Raw genomic sequence first — 23,904 nt, 5'->3', positions numbered from 1 at the left:
CTATCGCAATGTAGGTCTCAAGGTCCAAAGATACCGCAGTGACCTTAAAAACGTAGAGTTTAATTGAATGAATGCATCGTCTAGGGTATGAAATCTAAGTGGTCGCCGATAATTTGCTCAATTCAAGCGCAACAGGAAAGCTTACTAAGACTCAAGTGTATTTTCCACTTACTTTTAGCACCTAATGAAACCAATAAGGGCAGCAGAACGTTCGCTTAGTTCGCACTTCATTACTATAGCTACAGAGCGTACTCCATTCGTCCCATCTCACTTAAACGAAGTGACTAATTCCCACCATCAAAATACAATAGAAAGATTGAAGATATCAAGCAGAAAAACTATGGACGCCATAATATGACAAATTAGTGGCTGTATTTATATGCAATGGAGGTTAATCCAGCTTTAAGTGTATATGATTGGTTATAGTGTATATGAATTTAGCACAAAAAATTTGAGTGAGTATCTCAGACGATTACATCATGAAGGTGAATTTTTTTCGACAGCACTTATACTAAATGGTAATTTACCGAGAAACACCAGCTATATACTACAGAAATAGCCGATTGTATTTCATACAGTTTAGTTAGGTGCTACTCATACAGTTGTCAGTGTTCAAGAAGTTTGTAAATTTTTACCAATTTCAAATTTCAATTTGAGCAGGACCTCTTTACAACATGATTAAAAATATGGGCGCATTTTATTGCCCTTTTGTTATTTCAATACTGAAATATATTTTTCTTGTGATCTGAAATCGGTGTATACTACTAGATAGATTTGGACTCGCGTCGAATCCGCCGAATTTGACAAAGTGTGATTTCTTTCAAATCCATCAGCCGCATAAAACCGCGCACACAATATCGACATTTTACCAGCATCGAATAAAAATTCCTGAATCTCTGTGAGACCAAACTAAGGAAACGGGTAGCGGTACGGTAGACATCACGAACCAAAATAATGTTCCACAACGTTTTGGAAGGCTTAAAAATATGCCGATAGAAAAGTATTAAAGCATCTGAAGAAGATTTCTTCGGAAGTTATAAGATCAATAGCATTAAATAAATTTCGATATTTAAGAAAAATAAAATACCAGTATCTTGTTGACTAATTCTCGTCTAATTAGGTACACGATACGGACTATCATAACGTAATTTTGAATGAAGATAAAATAACTAAGGTACTCTGATATATTTGCAATAAGGAAGGAGTAATTGAAAAAAGAGTTTAGGAGGAGGCAGGAAAGTACACTCAATAAAAGTCAGGTGTAACAGGCAATTAAGTTGAAGGACGTGAGACGTTGAGCGAGTTGATAGTGAAGGATGGAAGGAATGGAACCAGGTGGATGAAGGTCATATTATGTACTATGAGCTGGGGTAAGGTCATGGGATATTGAGAGACCCAGGGAAGTGGCAGAATCAAGTCGAGAAGAGAATATGGCTGGTAAGAAAAAACGCCGTTCCACATATTTACTGTTTATACTGGTAAAAGCTAAGTTGTTGAGTAGCATCGCTAAATTAAAACGCAAAATATGACTGTTATTCATGCAATTTAAGCAAAGTATACTTACCTTAACCTCCTTGACATAATTTAACTGTTATACTTGCCAACACTAAAATTATTATAAATTTCCGATTTCTGCGAGAAGTAACAAACAACAGAGATGGGAGGACCAAAAATAGGACTAATATTACGAAAAATAAATTTATTACCTTTATGCAACTAGATAATTTCATAAAAGGAGTAAGAGCGAGTAAGAGATGGAGTTATCGTTCTGGATTACGTCACCCGAAAAAAATATATGAATATAAAGAGGCGTCAACTGACTTTTTAATTAATATTGATCAAATGCCAACGGAAAGAAAGTTTTTTGACACGCAAAATTTTCACAATCTTCTCATGTTTTCGAATTCAGTCAAAGGGATATATGTCTTTACTGTTTATCTCAGGCAGATTTTATTCACAGAAACTTGTAATGCCAAGGCATAGTTGCAAAATTATGGATGACGTACAAAGCACATTTCGTGGGGCGACAGCAACATATATCTGCAGCGAGAAACAAATACTTAACTAAGTAATAATTTCTATCTACGTTAGGTATTTATACTTAATTGCAATTGCCGCATATCATTCGTTTGATGTCCTTCGTTTCATAACTTATATTCTAAAATGTTTCTGGTATCATCTCCACAAAATTCTGATGACCATGAATACCTTTATTGTGGAGTTAAGAAAGTTAGCACCAAATAAATACTAATCCCATATTTCTGAGATTTTACATAACGCAGTAAAATATCAATATATTTTAATTTAATAATATTAATTTCGTAAAGTGAAAATAAATACGATCACGCGAACTTCCAGAGTGTGTATTTCAGTGTGCTTCCGAGATCAATGTAATCTAAATATTTTTATATTACCTACTAACATTATTTTAAATATTAACTTTCTCATTTGTTCTTAAAGTGCTAAGGAGTATTTCCTGAATCTTAGCACTCCAGTTAATTCAATGCAATTATGCAAATTTTCAATTATACGGCTGATAGAAAAGCTTAAAAATTTTATAACTACAAAAATAGTTATGATTCTAAAGTAGCATTTTTCGTCATTATAGCCAATACGAACAATTCGTTTTTCCCTTTTCAGCACATAACCAACTCATACATTAGCGCAATGTAATGTAATATGAAGCTGTTTCCTGCACTAATGACTTCAAGGTTCTCAAAATTTCTCGCTGGTCTTTTCCTATCTATTTTGTTCCAATTGCATTCTGCGCAATTTTGCTACCTACTTATTTCCTAGTCACGTTTTGCTTACCAAATTAAAATTATAGCAAAATTCTTAGCTCAAAAATATCGGATGCTTACATTTACATATTATGATCAAGTTACTATAAAGAGTTAAAATATGTAATGCTATCAACAGCGTCGTACATGCTAATGCATCTCCCTTTTCTTTTCAATTAGGTCAACGGAGCGCGGCGAAGTTACGGCTGTGAGTCCATTGCGACTTGTGAGTGAGCGACTTGAAACCAATGCGGTGGCAAATATAAAATAATTACTGGGTATTATTCCTTTCCCCATATTTTCAACCCAATGTGGTTCATTTAAACTGGGAAGAATTGGTAATGAAATCTAATTAGCTAAAAAATGCCCGTGCAGCTGTGAGGAAATCAAGAAAAACCACTGTCGATTCCTTTGGCAGGTCTGAAAGTGATTGCAATCGAGAGAAATTACTTAAGTGATTGTGGTATGCATGTATTTTACATTTCAATTTAACGCAGGCATTTGAAAAACTTATGGTACGATCCTTTTTCTGTTTACTCTTAGGCTTGTTAAATAATTTTTCGGCATAAAGGCACTGACACTTCGAGAATGAGAAAAACTCCTTTTTGCTAACAGAACTGAGGAAATACGAATTTCATTGAGTTAATACCAACCATTCTTCGATTCAAGTATTTTCCGATAAAAAACCGCTGGTTGAAATTTTTCAAGTTTTCTTTTCGATTCCTACGATAATATTTTCATTTAAACCTGCTTCGAGAGAAAAGATCCTTTAATGCATGGTGGAAACACGCATTTCGAATTTGGAAGCGTTATGCTTGCATATTTCCAAATATACGCTAAACATACCAAAGAAATAATCCACTGAGTTAGATTCAAAGGAATACTATATAATTCACAAGAATCATTTGATAAATTGTATTTTCAACACCGACTATGGGACTAGTTTCCCACACCCCCTTACTATCCGTTCAATGGTCACTTTTCCAGCAGGCTATTCAGTCATTTCCCTAGGATTGCTCGCACCATCAGTGCTATTGATTAGGAGGGATAGGGAGGACAGCTTGCCCGAAAAGAAGAGCAAGTAGAGGCTACAAAGTTGAGGACTTCGTATTTATGCACAGATATAGTACAATATTACAGGCCTATAACGAACAAATCCCTTTCCGAAATAAAACTAGCTTCAGGATTCGCACATGGAATAATTTTTTCCGAGTTCATTTATTTTATTGGCGATTACTAAAACGAAATTAAGCCGACAAGAGTAAAATTAACGGATTCTTCTCATTACCCAAACAACTCGCAAACATCTCAACAGTGAAAAGAATTTGGGAAGTTAACTACACAGAAAACTTCTTCTAATTGTTGCCATTACGTTATCCGGACTGCGGATTGTCAAAGAATTGACTGATTCTTGTCAGCCGAGGTTTCTAATAATCCCACCTCATAAATTATGACAGTTAAATACCTTTTGCCTTGAATTTGCAATGGAGCGATGATCTTTTAATAAGTGGACTGTACTACTTTTTTGCTGAGTGTATTTCTGCGTCATTTATACAGGATACTTAGTACAAGATAGAAAATATAACCCCACCTTCTAGACCCATCATCAATATTAAAATCACCACATCAATCATGTTTCCTGACTGTCCAACTGAACTTTCCACCGATCATCACAGTGCTGAATCGCGAGTTCGCCGACCCCGTCCGGACATAGCGTAAACATAATTCAAACGCCAAGCGGAAAGGACACGTTACCACAACCCCGATATCACCGTCTGCGAGGCACACCTCCGATAGACTGATCAACCTCCCAGCTTCCACATCTCTTCTGCTCCCTTAAGGTCGAAACTTCCAACCCCTGAGTAGGGGAAGGTTAAAAAAAAAAGCAGGGGTTAGAGGAGGAAGCGGTATGAGGACACGAGGGTACAGCAGCTGGAGGGTGGAAAGGGGTGAAGTAGCGAGGGGTGGCGGGAGCTATAGGCGCACGCATCGGTCTGATGAAGAGGGGAAGGGGGAGGGGGGAATGCCCGGAGGGGAGGTGACTGTTGTGTGTAGCCGCCGGGAGGGGAAGGTGAGGCGAGGGAGGGCGGGGGAGGCAGAGACAGGGGTAGGAAAGCGACGCGACTACTCCCCAATCGGCCAGTCGTCGGCTGGCATCTGGTCTGCACGGACGCTGCAGAAGCAGCTATAGAGCTTGACAGGATCGACTACGAGGATCCCAATCCCGTGTATACGTTCCGAAACTTCAACCGTGACAGTGCCACAGTGATAAACCCACAGATGACATACCGCAAAAGACTTTCTCCGTTTATAGAAATCGTGCAACATCCTCCTCCCCGCATCACTGACGCGTAAGTTGAATAATCCAGGTAGCCGGTTGGACGTAAGAGTGGAACGGAGTAGCCGGCGAGGTCAGCGGGTTTTCCGTACTACTCCCCTCCCGGAGGTTGTATCGTCTCCAGTGGGACGGGAAGGAAGGTCGTCGCTCGCGCGGAAACCCAAGAAGGGAACAGTCGCCGTTTTGGCGCGGAAGTAAACCAGAGAGATCACCTGCGCGAGGAGAATAAACCTGAGGTCTCGCCGCGAGATACGGAAGGTTTTTCTCTAGTGAACGAAGAGTAGCTCAGGATGATAAAGCGGAGCCTGTAATCTTCAAGGAGGTAAGATTTCTTACCCCGCGCAGAAACAAAGACCCCAAGACACTGGGAAGGAGCCAAGAAGGCAGGACAAGGCCCCACCTCCTCCACTGACTGCCAGCAGCACCAACTTCGCCCGAGAGGAAGACCCTTCCCAGAACCCCTCTCTTCAAACCATTCGAAAGAAGGGTGGGAGAGGCAAGACCTTTTGGGGCCCGTCACGAGTCGGTGGACCCGTCTTCGATATTTTTTCACGATCCCCTGGACTGCGTGCATTTTTTCGTCCGCCGAAGTGGGCATCAGTTTGCGGGAAAATAATGCCAGGGTGTGAGTTCGTGAGTACAGCGGCGTGATTTTTCATTAACTCACTGCTGAGTCTCCCCCGCACGATAAAAAAAATACACGAGGACCTTTCGTCAGCGGTGGATTCAGAGAGTTGGCGAGAGGTAAATACCCTCCCTCACATCCACTGGGTCCATTTCCGCAATTTCCTCCAATCCAAACCAGCATCCCGCACCGCGGACATCTGCGGTGGTCTATTAGTTTCAGGACCTCGCCGTGCACGATTTATTTTTGTTTTGATGCTCCGTAATTTTTTGCTCGCCCCACTCTCTTGAACCATTTCGCCCGGACATCTGTGGCGAACGTGTTTGGCACTCCTAAGCGGAGTTGCGAAGTTTCTTTCGTCACGGACTGGACGGAAAGACTGTCTTATTTTTGTTTACGTGGAATCTGTGGGAGGATAGAAATCTCGTGATCACCTCAGGCGGAGGAAAAGAACAGCTGGACACCGACCGGAGGGCGTAGTTGGCCATTACGGCACCGAGTTGACTCTATACGATTAACCCTCCCACTGATTACAGTTCGCGAGTGCTTAAGCAGCATAAAACGTGAGTGAAAGTCCAGCCAAGCAAATGTTCACCAGGATCAATGGTGGAGGCGGTAGCGGGGGCCGCGCCCCCCTGTTCTGCACCCCCCTGGAGTTGCTCCTGGTTACGGGACACGCCCCCTAAGTGAAATATAGGAGATTCAAAAGTATTGGTGCGAGTTAGAGAACTTATTCCCTTCCCCAGAAGGCATCAGTAATATCGAGCGCATCGCGGTGATTCACACCCAGGAGCGCGAAACCACATCTCTAAGAGAAGCATCCGTACCGGATGCGAGCGGACCGCGTCGTGGGAAAGTTGCGAATAAATTGGCGGGCCCGCGTCACAACAGTCGTCCGTTTTCGAGGAAGCACGTCCGGCGGAGCCCCCCACCACCACATCATCCCTCCCCCTCCACCCCCCGGCTCTCCTTGAGTGGTGAGTGAGGCAGGCTTCCTTTCCAAATAACCACTTAATTCCCGCTCCGACTACGAGCACACCGCTTCGGGTCATTACTCCGAAAGGGCAGACGCCAACGCCACCCCGCCCGTTCAAATCACCGCCTTGGACTGCAGCCATGTCCGCCACACCGGACATCGAGGGCTTCGACGGTTCCTCTCTGTCAGGGGGGGCCGCCTCCTCCTACCTCTTCGGCAACGACACTGGGGGCGGATGGGGCCCCCGCTTTTTCTTCACCTTCTACTCCGAGTTTCCATCTGGTGGTTCGTTCGATTCGGTCGGCACCGCGACGGCGGTGGAGCTAACCGCCCTTCTGGCGACGCTGGCCGCCTCCCTCGCCACCAATGGCGCCGTCGTCTGGGCCGTGCTCTGGAGGCGGAGGAGCCGGAGACGACACGGAGGCAGTGTGACGGGGTCCGGCGGAGGCGGGTCCTCCACGCCGCGCGGACTCCGGCCCTCCGTCACCGACGCCTTCCTCCTCAATCTGGCCGCCGCGGATCTAGTCTTCGCCCTCGGCATCCCGCTGGTGGCATTCACGAGGGTGACTAAGGAATGGAGGCTAGGGGAGACAGCGTGCCGGATTCTGCCCTACTCGCAAGTGAGTACTCCTCTCCACTTTTTATGTGATAGAAGAGCATATTGCAAAGGCATATTACTTTGGCATACGTACTTCATGCCGAATCATCGCTATTTCAGCATCGTCCCACAGTAACGAAAATTTTTCTGAATACTAGTACTAGATAGATAGATAATGTCTTTATTCGGGCGAGGTAGAGACTAAAAAGTCCCCCCTTCCAACTAACCCCTCGTTAGCGTCATTGCATGCATAAATATATGTAATGGTAAATAAAAATTTGCAGTAGAAAAATATACAATTACTTACAATTTTGACTGTTAGCGACATGTCAAACCAGATAAACAAGATATTAAGGATGAAAGGTTAAAATTTCACTTTTCTTGTGGAATTTTTTGTGAAAAACATTCCTGTTTGAACGAAAAAAGAATGAGGATAAGAAAGTAATATCCTTCAGCGAAAAAGCCTACTGCAGGAAAACGCCTAACAAAAAGTTAAACAATTCACTACATAGTTCACCAAAAGCTTTCAAATTTCAAAGCTTTACTGTGCATAATTTATGATGCAGTCCTCTCAGACGCCGATGACGAAGTTTCAAAAACATTTTGCAATGTTCTCTTTCACTCGAGAAATTAGTTAATTTTCCATAGTATATGGATAGATAAATAAAAGCTTTAGAGGATGTAGTTAATTGTCATTTGCACACTTAATATGCACGTACGATGTAGTAGTTTTAAAATTGATTGTTACCAACAAAAAACACAATTTTTGCGAACTGATGAAGTAAGTGTCTGTGATAAAGATTCTGAACTATCGAGTCCGCTTTTTTTTCCTTGAAGTTGAAGACCAGAGCAGTTAAACCATAGAGGATAAGTGGTAACAAACATGAATCAATCAATGATTTTTCCTACACTTTTATCAGTCTCAAAACTTTAAGAACATTTTTAGAATAGAAATTTCCTTATTGGTAGGTATCTCTTCATGTTTCCTCACCGTCTACATTGTCCATTAGTATTTCTCAACCATCTCTCCGCTTCCGAATTCTTTGGGAGATAAGGTTATCTGGACTTGTATCTATTTGATTAGTGCACTTGAACTTCCTCTTATCATATATGAGTGTGCGGAAGAGGCTCCGTCAGTCATAACATTTTGTAACTACCTTTTTTATCGAGCGTCTTCCTCGTTAACATTGGTCAAACGTGATGACTTTCCTTAGTAATTATGGATATCAGTGTCGTTCTCAAGAGCCAATATCACTAATGAAATAATTATCAAATGAGAAACTCTTTACTCAAAGTTATAGGCCAATTAACCTTAACTGATACATTCCTTATCCCTTAAAATTTCCTTGCAGGGTGTCATGTAGACTTGAGATTCAACTGAAACGTTTGCGAGGTATGCAAGGCATGTGTCTTCGTAGACAAGAGTTTCGCCGGCTTTGCAGCAGGTTTCTTCAGGCAGATAAAATGCACAGAGATCAAGTCAATAAAGGTTTACTTCCAACGCTGCCGGAGCACATGGATATTTACATAGTATTTGATAGTTTTCAGACGCACATACGGCAAGAACCCCGTGTAGGAATATTCCTCTTCAAGGCTTGTCAAAAGGTTGTTTCAAGTTTAATTTGTTTCGTGAGCATGTAGCAGCAATTGTAAAAACACATCCTGAACTCCTGAATTATTCCTGAACTCTTTTTTTCTTCCGGGCTGTCTCTCAACTAGGATGTCTAAAAAGGGTGCACACTTGTTCACTTCTATTTCCATTTTGAATTTGATTGAGTTGTGCTGCAGTTAAGGTGTTTTAAGAAGCTGTTTAATCTGTCCCTTCCGTGTCCCGTAGATTAAAAATGTACAGCCGAAGTACGTCAAGAACAGTTTAGGCTACCTTTTGAATAATTTGACTGCCACTTCTTCAATTTTTTCCACGCATTAATCAGCAACGTAAACTAACAAGTGTAAACTTGAAATAATAATTTGACAAGCCCTGAAGAGGAATATTCCTAACCTGGGTCCTTTCTGTAAATATGTCTGAAAACTACCAAATACTCTGTAAACATCCATATATTCTGGCAGCAATGGTAATAAACCTTTATTGAATTGAACTGACCTGTCTGCTCTTCATCGACCTGAAAAAAGCCAGCAGCAATGAATTACATTTTTGAGAGTATTACCTTATGTTCAAAAATATTTAAATTTTCTGCTTAATTCTCATCAATGCACACCGAAGGATTTCCATTCCCGTCATTTGTAGAAGATCCAAAATATATTAAAATCAATTCTCTGTATTTTTATTTAGACCACATGAGTGTGGCATGCGCTCTAAATTATATATCCTTAAATAAATAAAAACTTACGGGTGAAATCGTCGTTAGACTCTGCGGCAGGTGCATTATTTCATGCAAAGCAGGTTTGACTGGAAAAATTTTATTTCTCCTTGGAAGTTGTTCGATTTGTTAATAACAGAGCGATTAAGATCAAACGTGAATAAAATAGTTGGTCTTCATTAGCAATCATCGGTGCATCAATTTTGATTGCAAGAGTTATAAATCTAAAAGAGAGTAATAGCATGGCGACTGTATGAATATTCTGAGGATATTAGTTTGTTGGACCCACAATTCAATCGGTGATAGGAGACGTATTTTTGGGTTTTTGGAAGGTTTGAATATGATATTCACACTCCGAAGAGCAAGAATCCCACGGAACCACCTTGGAACAAGAACCCTTTACACTCTCTTTTATTCAAATTTAGCCTCTACCACCGGTAATCTCCTCAACTGATTACATCGCGTTTCCTGTGTTATTTTCTCTCCAGCGTATTTTTCCCGAGCCATTTGAAAAACATATTTACGTTATTTATCACGTATTTTCAACCAAAACGCTTGGTTAGTCTTCCTGAGACGCGAAAAAGATTTTCACCCAACCTACATCCTTTTCGTGCAGAGCCCGGATGTGGTAGCGTGCGGTGGCAGTTTTGCGTGTCCATTTTGCAGGTGATGAATGCTCTAAATTATCATTCCTTTAGTAAGACAGATAGACTATCAATGAACATGGAGAATAAAAGATCGATGTACCGGTGCTCAAGAGAACTCAATAGATGGCTTAACTAACACGACAGGGAAAAAATGCAATCTAAATAAAACTGGTACCACCTTTCTAAAAGGGAATAGCTCACTAAAACAGGTACGGAGTAAAAACCTTCGCTTTTGTGAGGATCCTCACACAGCAATAGCCGGTAGGAAATTAATCTTCAAGCAAAAAAATCTCCTCAGGTCTGCTAAGTTAAGAAGTAAATGGATAAAAAAAGTTCACAGGTAGTGATAAAAATATTATCAGGAAAAAAATACTTATATCTTACAAATTGTAACCAATGGCTATTATGCATTATTTCTCCAACTAATTATTAAAAATCGGGGATCAAATTCTCATGATAAGTAACATTATTTGAAACAGAGAATCAGAAGGTTAACTACTTTTTTAAACGGTAAACTCTTAATCATCCCATGTGCCTCACGTATTGTTCCATATTATATGTATTATACAGGATTCCACATTATATTCCATATTAATGTATTATAAAGGATTCACACAATATTTATCCTTCCTCATAGCTTATGAAGATAGTTATAAAATTTAACAAGCTTTACTTAGATCGAAATCACTATCTAACCACCCAGGATGGAATATATCACATCGGTAATATGATAAGGATACAACAAAAGCAATATCTGGAAGCATTTATGATGCCAGAATGTTTTCCTCTTATTTCCTTAGTAACGATTTTGCGGGGAATGAAGTAAGAGAGCAGGCGGCAGAAAATCAATTTCCACATTATTACTCATCCATAATTCATATCGATTCTTTTTTTCTCTTGGAGCACTCTCACCCTCTTCCTCCAGAATTCACTCTCCATTATGTCATCACTCGAGAGCGTATATACTCTGCCGATCAGGTGAATGCCAGCCGATCAGATTAGTATAGCCATTAAGTTATGAGCAATTACTACGCTACGCTCTCCCTTTTGATAGATGGGTTGACTATGGCACGCGGAGACAAAATCGACCGGGAGGAGATAGTAAAGGAATGAGAGTCCATAGCGGAACACGCCCATGAATACCTCGGCATGCGTATTGATTGGGTATGGAGAAACAAATTATGAAGGCCGCCGTTGAATAAGGCACGTCTGTCCATACCCACGTTCCCTGGACGTTAATGCACTGACGCCTTATGCATCATAATACAGCCGTAGGGCTCGTTCGCGGTGTGGGGGCAAGGGAAAAAGACTTACGGACACGTATAAATCTATTTGTTTCGGTCCATACGTAATGATATTACTAGCCGTGATCGTCAGCTGGAAATGGATCTAGAATTTAGACTGAAGCGTAATTCGTCATACTGATTCGCTCGCATCGGCATGAATTTATAGGGGCTATTGGTTGGACAATTATGGCGGCAATTATCTGAGGGGATACTAAATAAGCTAATTAAATTCTCTCTGCGTTGTTTCATTTACTTTCCATTGTAGGGACATCAATGCGCGAAACATCTACTTAAAAGAAATAATAGCGCTATTTGAAAACCAGTATATCAAAGATACGAATCTATCTTGTTTTAGCTGTCATTTCCTAAAGCATTGAACATAATACGTGAATCATTGACCCCGGAGGATAACCATTAAAATAAGAGCATTTTCGGAGAAGGTACTTAGCTTGCCCATCAATATTTCTGGCATTTATTCATCTGCGCCGTAGCGGAGGGGCATATGGTCGTGCAAATATTGTGCTTAAAGCTTCACTATAAACAGCAAAGCTATTGTGCTTGAAAGAAGCACAGCTTCATTTAAAATTGTTATTAAAAATAACTTAATGCCTATAATACAACTGATTTCATTCTTTATGAAGAGCAATAGGTTAATGATTCAAACGGAGAGTAAAAAGAAGGAAATTCACAAGTTATCTGCAGAGCGCGGGGTTCTATATAATATGATGTTCTCTGAGTAGCTGTTCAAGATAACTATTCTCAATTGCTATAGCAATCTAAGCCTGACGCGCAGACACCGAGTTTCTAGCGGCTCCAAGAGATTTAGCTGATTGATAAATTAGATTTTCAGCATCGGCATCTTGATGTAGCAATATGTATTTAGCAGAGTAAAACCGGTAAATGCGATGGTGGGTGGCGTAACATGGTGGAACTCCTTCATGATGCACAAAGGGTAAGAAAAAAAGACTTAAAACAAAATATATATTTTATTTTGTGGAAAAGCAGTCTTTTTTTCTTACCCTTTGTGCATCGTAAAACCGGTATTAAACAGCATACAAAGTTCGGGGTAAAACTCTATTACTTAAGTAATAATTTTCACAATCCACCCGACATACATCTCCCAAAATTACCTCCCAACTAAAACAGCTTCTTCGACTGAGTGAGCTATATGAATCGCAAAGTTCCAATTTTTTCCATAGAAGGGATTCGCGGTTGGGAAGGAATTCGCACCGAGAAACCTGTGCGATGCGTGAAGGTCGTTTCGAAACCGTCCCCCAAGTCCACTGAGTCACTACACACAGCTTCGGGACACAGGTGAGGGATACAGGTTGCCTCCGGGCGGGGGAACTTGAGAGAGAGAGAGAGAGAGCCCCGCCCCTCAACTGGCTGGCTGGCTGGCCGGCTGACGCAGCGGCTGCTCGACAGAACGAGTCTTCAATGGCCATCCTCTCTCCTCCAATATCCTCCTCCTACTTCTCTCCCTCGTACACCGGTGAGCAATTCCCCTGCCGCCGCCGCCGGCAGTGCTGTCGGCCGGTTTCGGAATCACCGCGTCACGGTCGAGGAAGAAACTCATTATGACTTCACGAGTAGGTACGCGTCAGTGCGAAGGTCGTACGTTCTTTATTTTTTTCCTCATCTCCACCTTCTTTCATTATTCCACCGACGAAATTTCCTCGGCTTTTCCTGTACCTTCCACAGTGACGGCACGCTCCCATCGAAATTCCGCACCTCGCCTCGTCAAAATGTCGAAATTAATTACTGCGCGTCGTCGTCTCGAAGGACCTAATTACGATTCCGAAACGCGAGGGTCACTCTTTTTTGTCGCGTCTTACTATTCTCGTCTCCCGATCGGTTATTGAAAGTGCGGTCGATGAATTTCGTCCTTTCGTAGGAAAAGCTGAGTCAATTACCGGGATGAGTGAGTCAACGTCGTAGTTGGTTCGCAGAATCTTTGTAGTTGTTCCGCGTTGTTCACGGATGAATGATATAGTCGCACGCAGGTAGAGGTAACCTGAGGTTAGCTACCTTCGAGGCCATCAACGTTTATGGCTCATCCATTGAATCGGAAATACGGTAATAAATAGGACATACATTTATATCAAAAGCGCTATTTTATAGGATAAAATAATATCTCTCGAATGTGAATGATAGCCTCGTGTAACAGGTGGAATTTGAAGTAAATTTGATTTTTTGAGATATTTTCTCAATCATCCCACGGTATCAGAAATGACTTCTTACAGAGTCACGCTCACAGGATCCAAAATATATGCTATGACAGAAGAAAGTAAAAAAATGTAAATCATTTGGCCAAGATTTGAATCGGATAACCGAGTTTCTAATCAAGGATCGTAATGTGGTGTAGAAGGTAAGATGGCGTTACTGGTAGGTTTTTCACGGTTTCCGATGTACGAAAAATGTTCCACTAATCCAAATCTATACACATACCAATATTTTACCAAAAAAGTACAATGATTTGCCATTGAAGGAATATTTACAAATGATGATTGGTGACTGAATGGGAGTGCAGAGCATATGGAATACAGAAACAGTATTGCAATTTGAAATTTCAAGGAATAGCGTCGTAATAACAATTGTAGGGGAGAGAATGGCGAATATCAATATATATCAAGTAAAAAAAAGATAGAGGAATTACAACGGAAGTGAGAGACGGCTAGTAAAATTCGTGCAAAGGCAATTCAACTTTCTTCCCCTTCTCTTGTCTAGCTACAGAGATAGCTGTGTCTAATAGAAACAACCATGGCCGACGGATAACATTGCAGCAGTTCGCACTTTGTTACATCTGGCGAATTACTTCAAACGCAAGTATTTTACAAACCTTGAATAAACTGGGCAGAAGAGGGCCCAAAATACATCTTCAGTATCCCTCAGGTTCTTTTATATATCGGAGCGATTCGAAGACGATTTTCCCTAGCAGGAGATTACATTCCTCTATTTACGAAGTGCCCACGGTACTACCTCGGTTATTATGGAAGCTTTGATATGAGCAGTCATTTTTTGGTCACTGTCCCCCGATTTCCTCGTACATATTTCATACGATGAGTCGTTCCCTATGCCCTTGACGTCCATTCACCCTGATTCGCATTCATGCGTTGCGTGCAAAGCCAAAGGAAATAATACACAATTGAGAATGGGCGTGATAAAAATAATAGATGGTATATTGAGGAAGCGGAACGACAGCTGAGTCATTTGCGCCACGAGAGATGGGCAGGTAAAGAAGGGTGGAGAGAAACCCGTCGGCATTACCGTGCTCTTAACGAAAGGCGCCAAGGGGGCCACGGCTTAACGTTCCTTCCGACGGACGGAGTGTTGCACTGGAAATTTCCTTCACACATTATTCAAGCAGAGATCGGGTATTCGCTACCTTGGTTTGACAAGGTTCTAACTGACATTTTTGCAAAATTTGGTGTTTTCACTCAAGATAACTAAGTTTATGTTTGTCTATGTGTTGCACCGGTTTTTATTCCTCTAAAATTCCTGTAAAATAATAACAGATTTACAACAGTGACAAAGTTCCAACTACAAGGTGAAAAAACTAATATTTGGTGTGACAAGGTTCTAACTGCATTTTACTTATTTTATTACTCATAAAAACATGTAAAAAAATAAAATAAATAACATATTTTCTTAAAGTAATAATTACTAGTGTATCTAGTGGATCACTAGTGTATTGCCAAAAATCAAAAATAAATTCCTATTAATAATAGAAATAGAGCAGTTTAAAACTTTGTCAAGGTTTTCCTCAAAACCAGCTGATGGTCAGTTAGAACCTTGTCAAACCAAGGTAGCGTATTCTCTGAAAATCCTTTGCCACCGCTGGGATTTGAACCAGAGCTCACGGGGTGGGAAGCCAACAAACACTGTAGCCACCACAACGACCCGATCGAAATAATGAAGGTCCCTTCACCTTCTTGTAAATTCTTTTAACACGAAGGAAATTTTAAACGAAGGTAGTCGTCGAACATGCAACACAACCGCGGTACTGAACAATATGTTATCCTTGCGCGATATTACATTTTCCTGGTTCCAAGGATAGATTTGAGACGTTCTCTATGGGGAAGGAGGGCAGACGTTCACTATTTTTCGTGGCTGCCTGAGGGCATGCAGTTCCTCTTGCCGAATGGAGATTTTGGAAAATCCGTATGCAATCGTTTCAGGCTTGCGATGTGCCCATTATCTATATATATAAAAGAAAGTCGAAAATCGTGTTAGTTAGAACACTTATAACTCGAGAACGGCTGCACCGATTTCAATGAGATTTGGTTCTTTGGATTCGTCTCAGGCGGGGTTAACATATAGGCTATTAAAAAAAGGATAATTTCACAAAAAAAATTCATCTCTTTCCTATGGACATGCTTTTAGGAGTTATAGTAACACAACAATTGATAAGTCGGTCAAAACTACAAATTAAATAATTTGTTTTGTTTTTACCACTTTAATAACTGAATTTAGTAACAATATAACATTTTAATTACTAAATATATTCAAAATATTAATTAAATTGAAATTGCATTTAAAAAATTTAATTCGAGCTAATTGTAAGCCCAGCCGTGGCCCAGCTCGAGTTGACACTTCACTACCGTGTTTGTAAACAAATCTCCAAGCAATTGTTGACAAATGGTAATGTCCGTGTTCCTGTCGAGGAATCGAGTAGTTTTAACTCTATTCCTTGGAATGATCCAGAAGAGTTCCACAATATGATTGATCACCAAAAGAATCACAGATAGTTGATTTAGCGAGCAAGAACGAAGATGTGGGTGACTAAAACGAGGTAAATTCAAAAGTTCGTACTCTGCATGAATTCGAATCTTTTAAATGTGTAACAAACGAAGACGAAATCACCAACTATCTATCTGAATACTTGAACGTACCTGGCTTACCAAGGCACGATTTACAGAAAAATGTAGTTTCTGTGTTCATGATCTTTCGAAGCCTAAACCAACCATAACTATCCAACGGAACGTGCTTGGTGATTAAAATAATTGGTAATGAATATGATTCACGCAACTTTACTCAAAGGAAAATTCAAAGGTTAGAAAGTCCTTATTCCGTAGATTCCATGATCTCAACTCATATGTCCTTTTGAGCTTAAAGGTATTCAATTTCCAATTCGTGTTGCATTCGTGATAACGATTAAAAAATCGTATGATCAGTCTTTCAGTTTTTGTGTTGTTTGTGCTGATGTGCTAATGAAAACCCATGATTTTCTCATTGTCAATTTAACGTGCTATGTTCACAAGTCGATAAACCATCCTCTGTATTTCTTCCTTCACTTCAAGTGCGTAGCTAGGATAGGGGGTTTTGGGCGCAGCTAATAGCACGGGTCTGTAGGGTATAGAAAACTCGCTAAGGTGAGCGGGAAGTGTGGGGGCACTTCCACCAGACATTTTTTAAGATAAATGGTTCAAAATAGTGGGTTGTGCGGCTGTGTGAATAGATAAATATGTTTTGTTTGTTAGTCATCCGTCCCCCCAATATTAATAACAAAATATTTCATAAAAAATTCTCTAAGCTCTTGGGGGGGGGGGGTTTATCCCCCGAAACCTCCCCTCGCTGCGTCACTGCTTTGCTTCACTATATTTATTTAGCTTCATCCGCTTCATCTTGCGCCTGATAACAAAACAAAAACTGTTGTTTATCAGAAGGTGCTTGACGCAAGACATTAAACCCGAATGTGTAGGGCTCACCGTGGTGCGTTTACGCATGCAGTACGTTTACGCAGTGCATTTTTTCCAAACAGAGATACTAAAACTGGCGCGCCCTAAGTCATTTAATGCGAATGCTGCCTCATAGGGGCTTTTCTTGCACGATTTTGAGCATCAGTTAAGCGTCGGTCTGGGGTTGTGTCAACCTCCCCCCTGAATGGACCAAGTGTATGCAACAGACCCAAAACATTTTTTTACAGCTAATAACGCAAATAGCCAATGCGTATAATGAATGCGTATAATTTTTATTTCATGAACTGCTTTATTAAACCACAATGCCCAAAATTTCTTAAGCTAAAACGTAAGAAAATTTGTTGAAAAAAATCCGCGTAAACGTGCTCCGATCCACCTTATGTAGATTCAATAAAGAAAATGTCTTTCTGACAAGCAATTTTGGTACTCATTTACGTAGTTTTATTGAATTTGTATCCTTATTTTATTATAATAAATTAAACATGATTAAAAACGATACAGCCGCTCTTGATTTATAAATGGTGTAAGTAAACTGTAAGTTCATTGATTGTTAGGCGGTACGAAGTTCGCCGGGTCAGCTAGTAAAATATAAATTACCATTTAACCAATTTGAAATGTTCACAAAATTACCATTTGCTGTTAATATTTTATCATGGATTGGAAAATCCCCAAATAAAAACTCAATAAACACGAAACTTGAATGAAAAACGCGGGAAAATTATTGAACTCGTCGAATAAAATTTAAAACGACGCACTCTATTGCCATTATCAACTACCTAATTAATTGGGGCGGTTTATTCTCCTACTCCCACTACCTTCCATCTTCGATCCATCGCTTAGTTTCCGTTGAATATTCGCTTTTTATGTAAAAATACTAATCAAATAATGAAAATACCAACTTAAAAACCTTCCCCTACTACAGGAATACTGTCCGCGTAGGGAAAATAATTTTGTGGGTTTTGTAATCGGCTACTTATGATGTCTGAGATCATATTTCCTATTCACATCATACTCATTCAGATCATATTATTTCGCGAGAAGATTTTGAATGTGGAAGGGAAACTTTCCTAAGTCTATGCGATCATTGAGAAAAAAGCTGACCGTGATTTAAGCGAAATCGTCTCCTCACTGTAGACCGATTGAAATAGACCTTACGATCAGAAGTAACCCAGAACGGAAATCTGCTATATCAGATGATAAGATCATTGTCTTTCGTCGGAAATGTGGGGGATAGGGAAATATACGAAAATCTCTATCAGATGATCTCATCAGATGATAATATCATGATAGAGATTTCCGAGTATTTCCCATCATAGTCAGTAACATGGGAGCGTGTTATCTTAGTGAATAGTGTGTGTGGCCTGTTATCGAAGGTTCTCGAGTTCGAATCCAGCTTCAAGCTCCATCGCAAACGTTAAGCTCCATCAATGAAGCTTAACGTTTGCTGGATCAGCCATTACGTCATGGAATTTCATCGCTTATTTCCTGTCTTCATCGCATCTAGAATTTCATTACTTCTACCTTCGAGAGAGAAATATTTTGTATTTCCATTGGTGCTCGTGGATTTAAAGGGAATGATGATGTGCCCAGCAATTGCCACGAAATCTCTGATCACAAAAACGCGTACAACACAGTTGCACCACGAATTCACCAATGAGAATGCTACTCACGATAAATAACCTCAGAAATAGAGTTTCCAATCCTTTGGGGTTTTAAATTTCACCAATGGTATTCATTAAAAACACTGCAACTTAGGAAAATCCAAAAAGATATTGGTAAATCTGAGGTAATTGCGTAGTGGGTTTGTATATACCGTTAAGTGAAAGGAAACTTAGCCTCAGGGAACTTTCCATTTTCCCCCAGGAAAAGTTATTTTCTTCTTGGTTCGATGGAAAATAAAATTCATTTCCAAGCATATTCTACCAACGCCCAAGGCTAAAACTTCACCTACTCAAAGCATTAATCCCACCGAGAAAAGAGATTCTATTCTATAGGTACTTTTTTCCGACAAAGAATGACAACGTAACAACGATAGAGCATAACCACTACATTCATTGAAAAACTAAGAAAATTCTTTTCAATAATTGAGAGGATGCACGGATAGGAGATAAATATTATCACAAAGGAAATATTCCGGTAGCTCATTATGTTTAGTTTGGTGCTGAGTGTACCAAAGAATAATCTAAGATCGTGTAATCTTTTTCGTGTGACGTATTACCCGCCTTCGCTCTATATCCAAAAGGAGTAGTTTCAAAGGCGCTTTTCCCGACTTTCCTTCTTTTGTTCCTTTGCTTACCTCGACGACCTTGGTAATGAGAGGGTGACACCCTCACTTGCTATTCCGAAGGTCATGGTTTTATCATCTCATTTGGATGTTTTCTTCCACTAGGAAATTAATATGGAAGTCGCACGAAGTGAAGTACAACATTTAGCGATAGGTTATCGAAGACGGTCTTGTTGATCAAAATTTTCCCAGCAAAAAAATTAAGAGTACGGAAATTTAGGTGTGTTTGAGTTAGTTTGTAAGCAACAGGGAGCCTGATTTCTGTTTTGGGTTGTAATTCATATTCAGCACAGCATCCATATATTAGGACGTCAAGCTGTGGCCCACTAGGCGCTCTTAAGTAACAGCAGGGTAATGTTGATATGGGATTACCCTTTACCCCACTTTTCCTACCTTTCCGCCATAGCTGAAATGATCATCATTGCTAGCATTCTTTTACAAACATTACACCTGCAAACATCTGCTTGACTCTTTTAATTGACTACAAATCTATTTACGATACAGTCGCGAAGGAATGATGAAAGTAAGAGTCACCAATTATGAACATAACTTTTTTCCGTATTTACTATCCAGCTAATTCTCAAGCATTAGCCCAGTCATCGTCTATAAAAAATGTAAGCCAATGCCTAAAATAATGCATATGCTTTGTTTTGAAGGCCAATTGAGAGTAAATCAACTTAATTGGTAACGCAAAAATGGTTTTTTGGAACTTAAAAACTAGTGCTTTTGAATAATGAAAAAAAGTGAGGACTCTTGCTTTTCATAGGAATCGCTCATAACAAATTTTTTCCTTGAGGGTTAATGTAACGTGCATATCACTACACGGCGGAACATACTGCACATAATAAGGTCTTGACGACTGAGTTTGCAATAGTCAGGTGTTAATGGAGGAATACCAAAAGAGGAAATAACATCGACGCGCTTCCGCATTATAGTATTCACTCTGTGCTCCATCACTTTTTGTTCTCTTTTATTACTTCCTTCCAATTGTTAAGAATTTCAGCTGTCTCAAACTCAAACGTTTTTTCGCGTCACTCGTTTCAAGTTTGCGGCAAGAACTGCAATGTCAGTTCTTTTTCTGCATAATCCCTTGAGATCGCTACTACGGAATACAAACAAATACTCTTCGGACCTATGAAATCGTTTCAGGCTTGACGTGGTGGAAATGCGATATGTCCATGATAATAAACAACAAATGTTAATTTTCACACTTGAGTATTACCTTACCTTAGGTACAATAACCTTGAAAATGACAGTTAGTGTCGAAACCATGGTCGGTAGTGGAGTTATACATTTAAGTGTGGAAATAACCATTTTTAATGGTTTTCCGCAAGTGTTGCTAACATAACGTTGTCATCATAAACGGCATTCATCGAGATTCAAAATTAACACTTGCCTACAGAGAATTTGGATAATACGATCCTCATAATTTTATTTTTATACTTCCTCCAGCTCTTTGAGGCGCCCTTGATTCTATTTTCATGCAATTGGCCTGATTTGAATTAAATGAAAGCATTCATGTCCAAATGAAACAAAAAGGATTGCAGTTATGTGTCTAAATTTTACTGCCATGATTCTTACGGTAGAGCGAACATAATATTAATATTTGCTAGAATAAAACATGTAATCCATATGTAATCGACATTTCTTATCGCTTAAACAAATACCCCCATAAAAGCCCGTTTAAAAATGCGGATTTTCGGCTACAATTCCCAGTGATTACAGCGCGGAAAGTAAATTTAAATGGTCATCAATTGATGAAGTACAGTTAGAAGATTTTATTATAAAATGTTTATGAAATTGACAAGTACTTAGTCAGCCGCACCCATCTCCTTAAACTTCTTTGGTTGAGGATGTCGCCATGGTGGAGGTCAATGAAACCCCTCAGCGTTCAACTATCCCGCTACACTCCCGAGGAATCACGACTCGAAGCGGGTTTAGCGTTCGCTTCATTTAATCAGCGTCACTTGGGAGTCGAGTGACACCCTATCTCGTAGGTTTGTATTCAAATGTTGAGTCCCACATCCACGCGAGATGGCGCCGGAAGAAGATGGGCCTTGTCCCTTCTTAAATGGGAGCACGTATTACACCCTCATGCTGCCGCCAAAGAGGCAGGACCTGTTACGTTCATCACGCGAACAACTATGACTGACACCGGATCAGAGCATTTCAAAGGTGGCGACAAAATTACTACCGTGAAATCAAAGCTATAGGTCTTCGAAATAAGAGCACTTAAGACCAATCATCCACTCAAACCCGAAGTCAGGGTAGGGGCTACTGCTGGCGATGCGAGACTGAAATGTTCAGAATTACGACATCTTCATTTCGAAGGCGTATTACAATTGAAAGTACTACTTCCCGAACCCTTTCATGTTATCATAAAAATGGTCACGATAGCTTAGGAATGAATGAAAATTGATCCCTCGTAAAGAATACGGCGTGATTATCTCAACAAAGTAAGGGACTGAAATTTGAAATGAAATAGACCTGTTCCAGTGGGACTTGGAACGTATTGATGTGGCATCGCGCTAAATTTTCAGGCCTAAGAAAAGGAAAAAATACGTGAGGAATACTGCCGAACAAATACACGGAGTAACTTTATCCAAAGACCATACTTTTGCCGACAACAGCATACCCCACTCAACGCAAGTGAAGGCCATTATCACAGTAAAAGCTGATTTTCAAAGGCGTTTTTTCCTACTTCTATCATGTTCATGGCTCGATTCCCATAAGCAATTACCTCATGTCCATGATTCGGTTCGTGAGGAATCATGTACATGTACATATTTTAATGAGGAATATAGGCCGATTGACGTTAATCGGTGTGAATTTTCACCCAAACTTGTTGTTCCTCGTGGCGCCTTGAATATAATCCTTTGCGGGTATTATATTTTTTTCATTACATTTTCATAGCATGTAAAAAGAATTAAAGACCATAAATGTTTGCGTTTTTTCTCGGAAATCATCTTCTTAGGTAGTAATCCATCCAGTCTAGTCATTGGATTATCATCATGGTGTAGGGTTCCCATAGCTCCGATTCATTTCTTTCCACTTTTTTAAAAGTGCAGTTAAAGCAGTCGAAACTGAGTGACCCATATGGCCCTTTACGCAGCTGCAGTGCTTTCTTATCCTGATTTTTTTCGCAAAGATTTTCTTCATTACAATTGATGAGCTACCGGCCCGAATGAATGAGGACTTGAAACTTTTTGAGCCACGTCAATAACGTTATTTTGACGTCACGACTGTCAAATACTCAAAAATCGTCACTCAAAGAGCTAAGATTCATCGAAGTTCAGACACGCGACGACTCGGAAGAAAGATGACGTTCATAGTTGGGAGAGATGAGCCTCCAACTTTCGCGGGTCAATATAAGCGGCTCCCATTGTCAAGAAGTGACTCACCTGGGAGTGACGGCGTGAATTCGACGAATTCAATCGCGTCATTTCACATCCGCGGGATGTCCTCACTGATAGATGAGCAGCTTGCGGTAGGCGCTTCATTTTACGGAGACCTCTTCCTGTTTTGATGCAGTTTTGTATTCACCGCAAAATGTGAATGAAGGCCCGTCGTGGCAGCCTTGTTCCCTTATCAGCTTCTTTCTTCCAATGCCTTTAATTGAATACGTACGAGTTTCTCACGAAACTTTCCTCTGAATGAGATCACCAGGCAATAAATAAGCAGTAATGTAAAAATGACTTATTTCGCAGTCGTAAAGCCTGTTCGAGCCATATAATCTTTCGGATGAGTGCATTCCTAGGCATTCCACCATGAAATGTTTAGTATAATGTCACTCTACCAGTAATTTGTTACAAATCACAATCGATTTTACTTTGATAGTCACAAGGAATAAAATAATACTTAATAGTTTAGTCCTCAATTTTTCTATGGCGAAAACTAAGCATATAGCATCTTTTTATGGTACATTTTTTTACATTTGCAATAGCTACCGATATTTTAGCAAATTTGAAACGTCAGTCGATAGTTTGATTTGATTTGAGTGTATGTAAGTTTATCGAATAAAGGTCATCACTTCTCTCTTAATTTACATAACAAAGACTACTAAGTCCAACTGCCAGATATTAGGAAAAATAGGTAATTCCTGTAGTTCCGATCCCATGGACATCTTCGCTTGAAGTGTGTACCGATATATATGAAAATTTTCCTCTCGATTATTCCCTATGCGGAGTCCATGTTTGTGATATCTCCATTGATATTGACAACACCACAATCACATAAATAAAGCTAAAATTAGTTAGAATAGCATGATTAAAACAACTTTAAACGAGCTCATGCGCAAGTTTCTAACAGAGAAGGGAAATAAACGTATTTTGTGAATCACAATTTTTACAT

General features: G+C 40.0%; 1 protein-coding gene across 1 annotated transcript in view; it reads left to right on the top strand.

Annotated features, from left to right (window-relative positions):
- The first annotated feature begins 4,915 nt into the window (after positions 1 to 4,915).
- Positions 4,916 to 23,904, top strand: part of LOC124156070 (orexin receptor type 2-like) — a 45,206-nt gene continuing 26,217 nt past the window's right edge. The window contains exon 1 of the mRNA XM_046530381.1: positions 4,916 to 7,339. Coding sequence (XP_046386337.1) covers positions 6,860 to 7,339 — 480 coding nt within the window. The 5' untranslated portion in view covers positions 4,916 to 6,859. The remainder of the gene's footprint in view (positions 7,340 to 23,904) is intronic.

The sequence above is a fragment of the Ischnura elegans genome, chromosome 3 (genome assembly GCF_921293095.1).
Source record: "Ischnura elegans chromosome 3, ioIscEleg1.1, whole genome shotgun sequence".
NCBI classification, from domain to species: Eukaryota; Metazoa; Arthropoda; class Insecta; order Odonata; family Coenagrionidae; genus Ischnura; species Ischnura elegans.
This window is presented reverse-complemented; position numbering and strand designations above follow the sequence as displayed.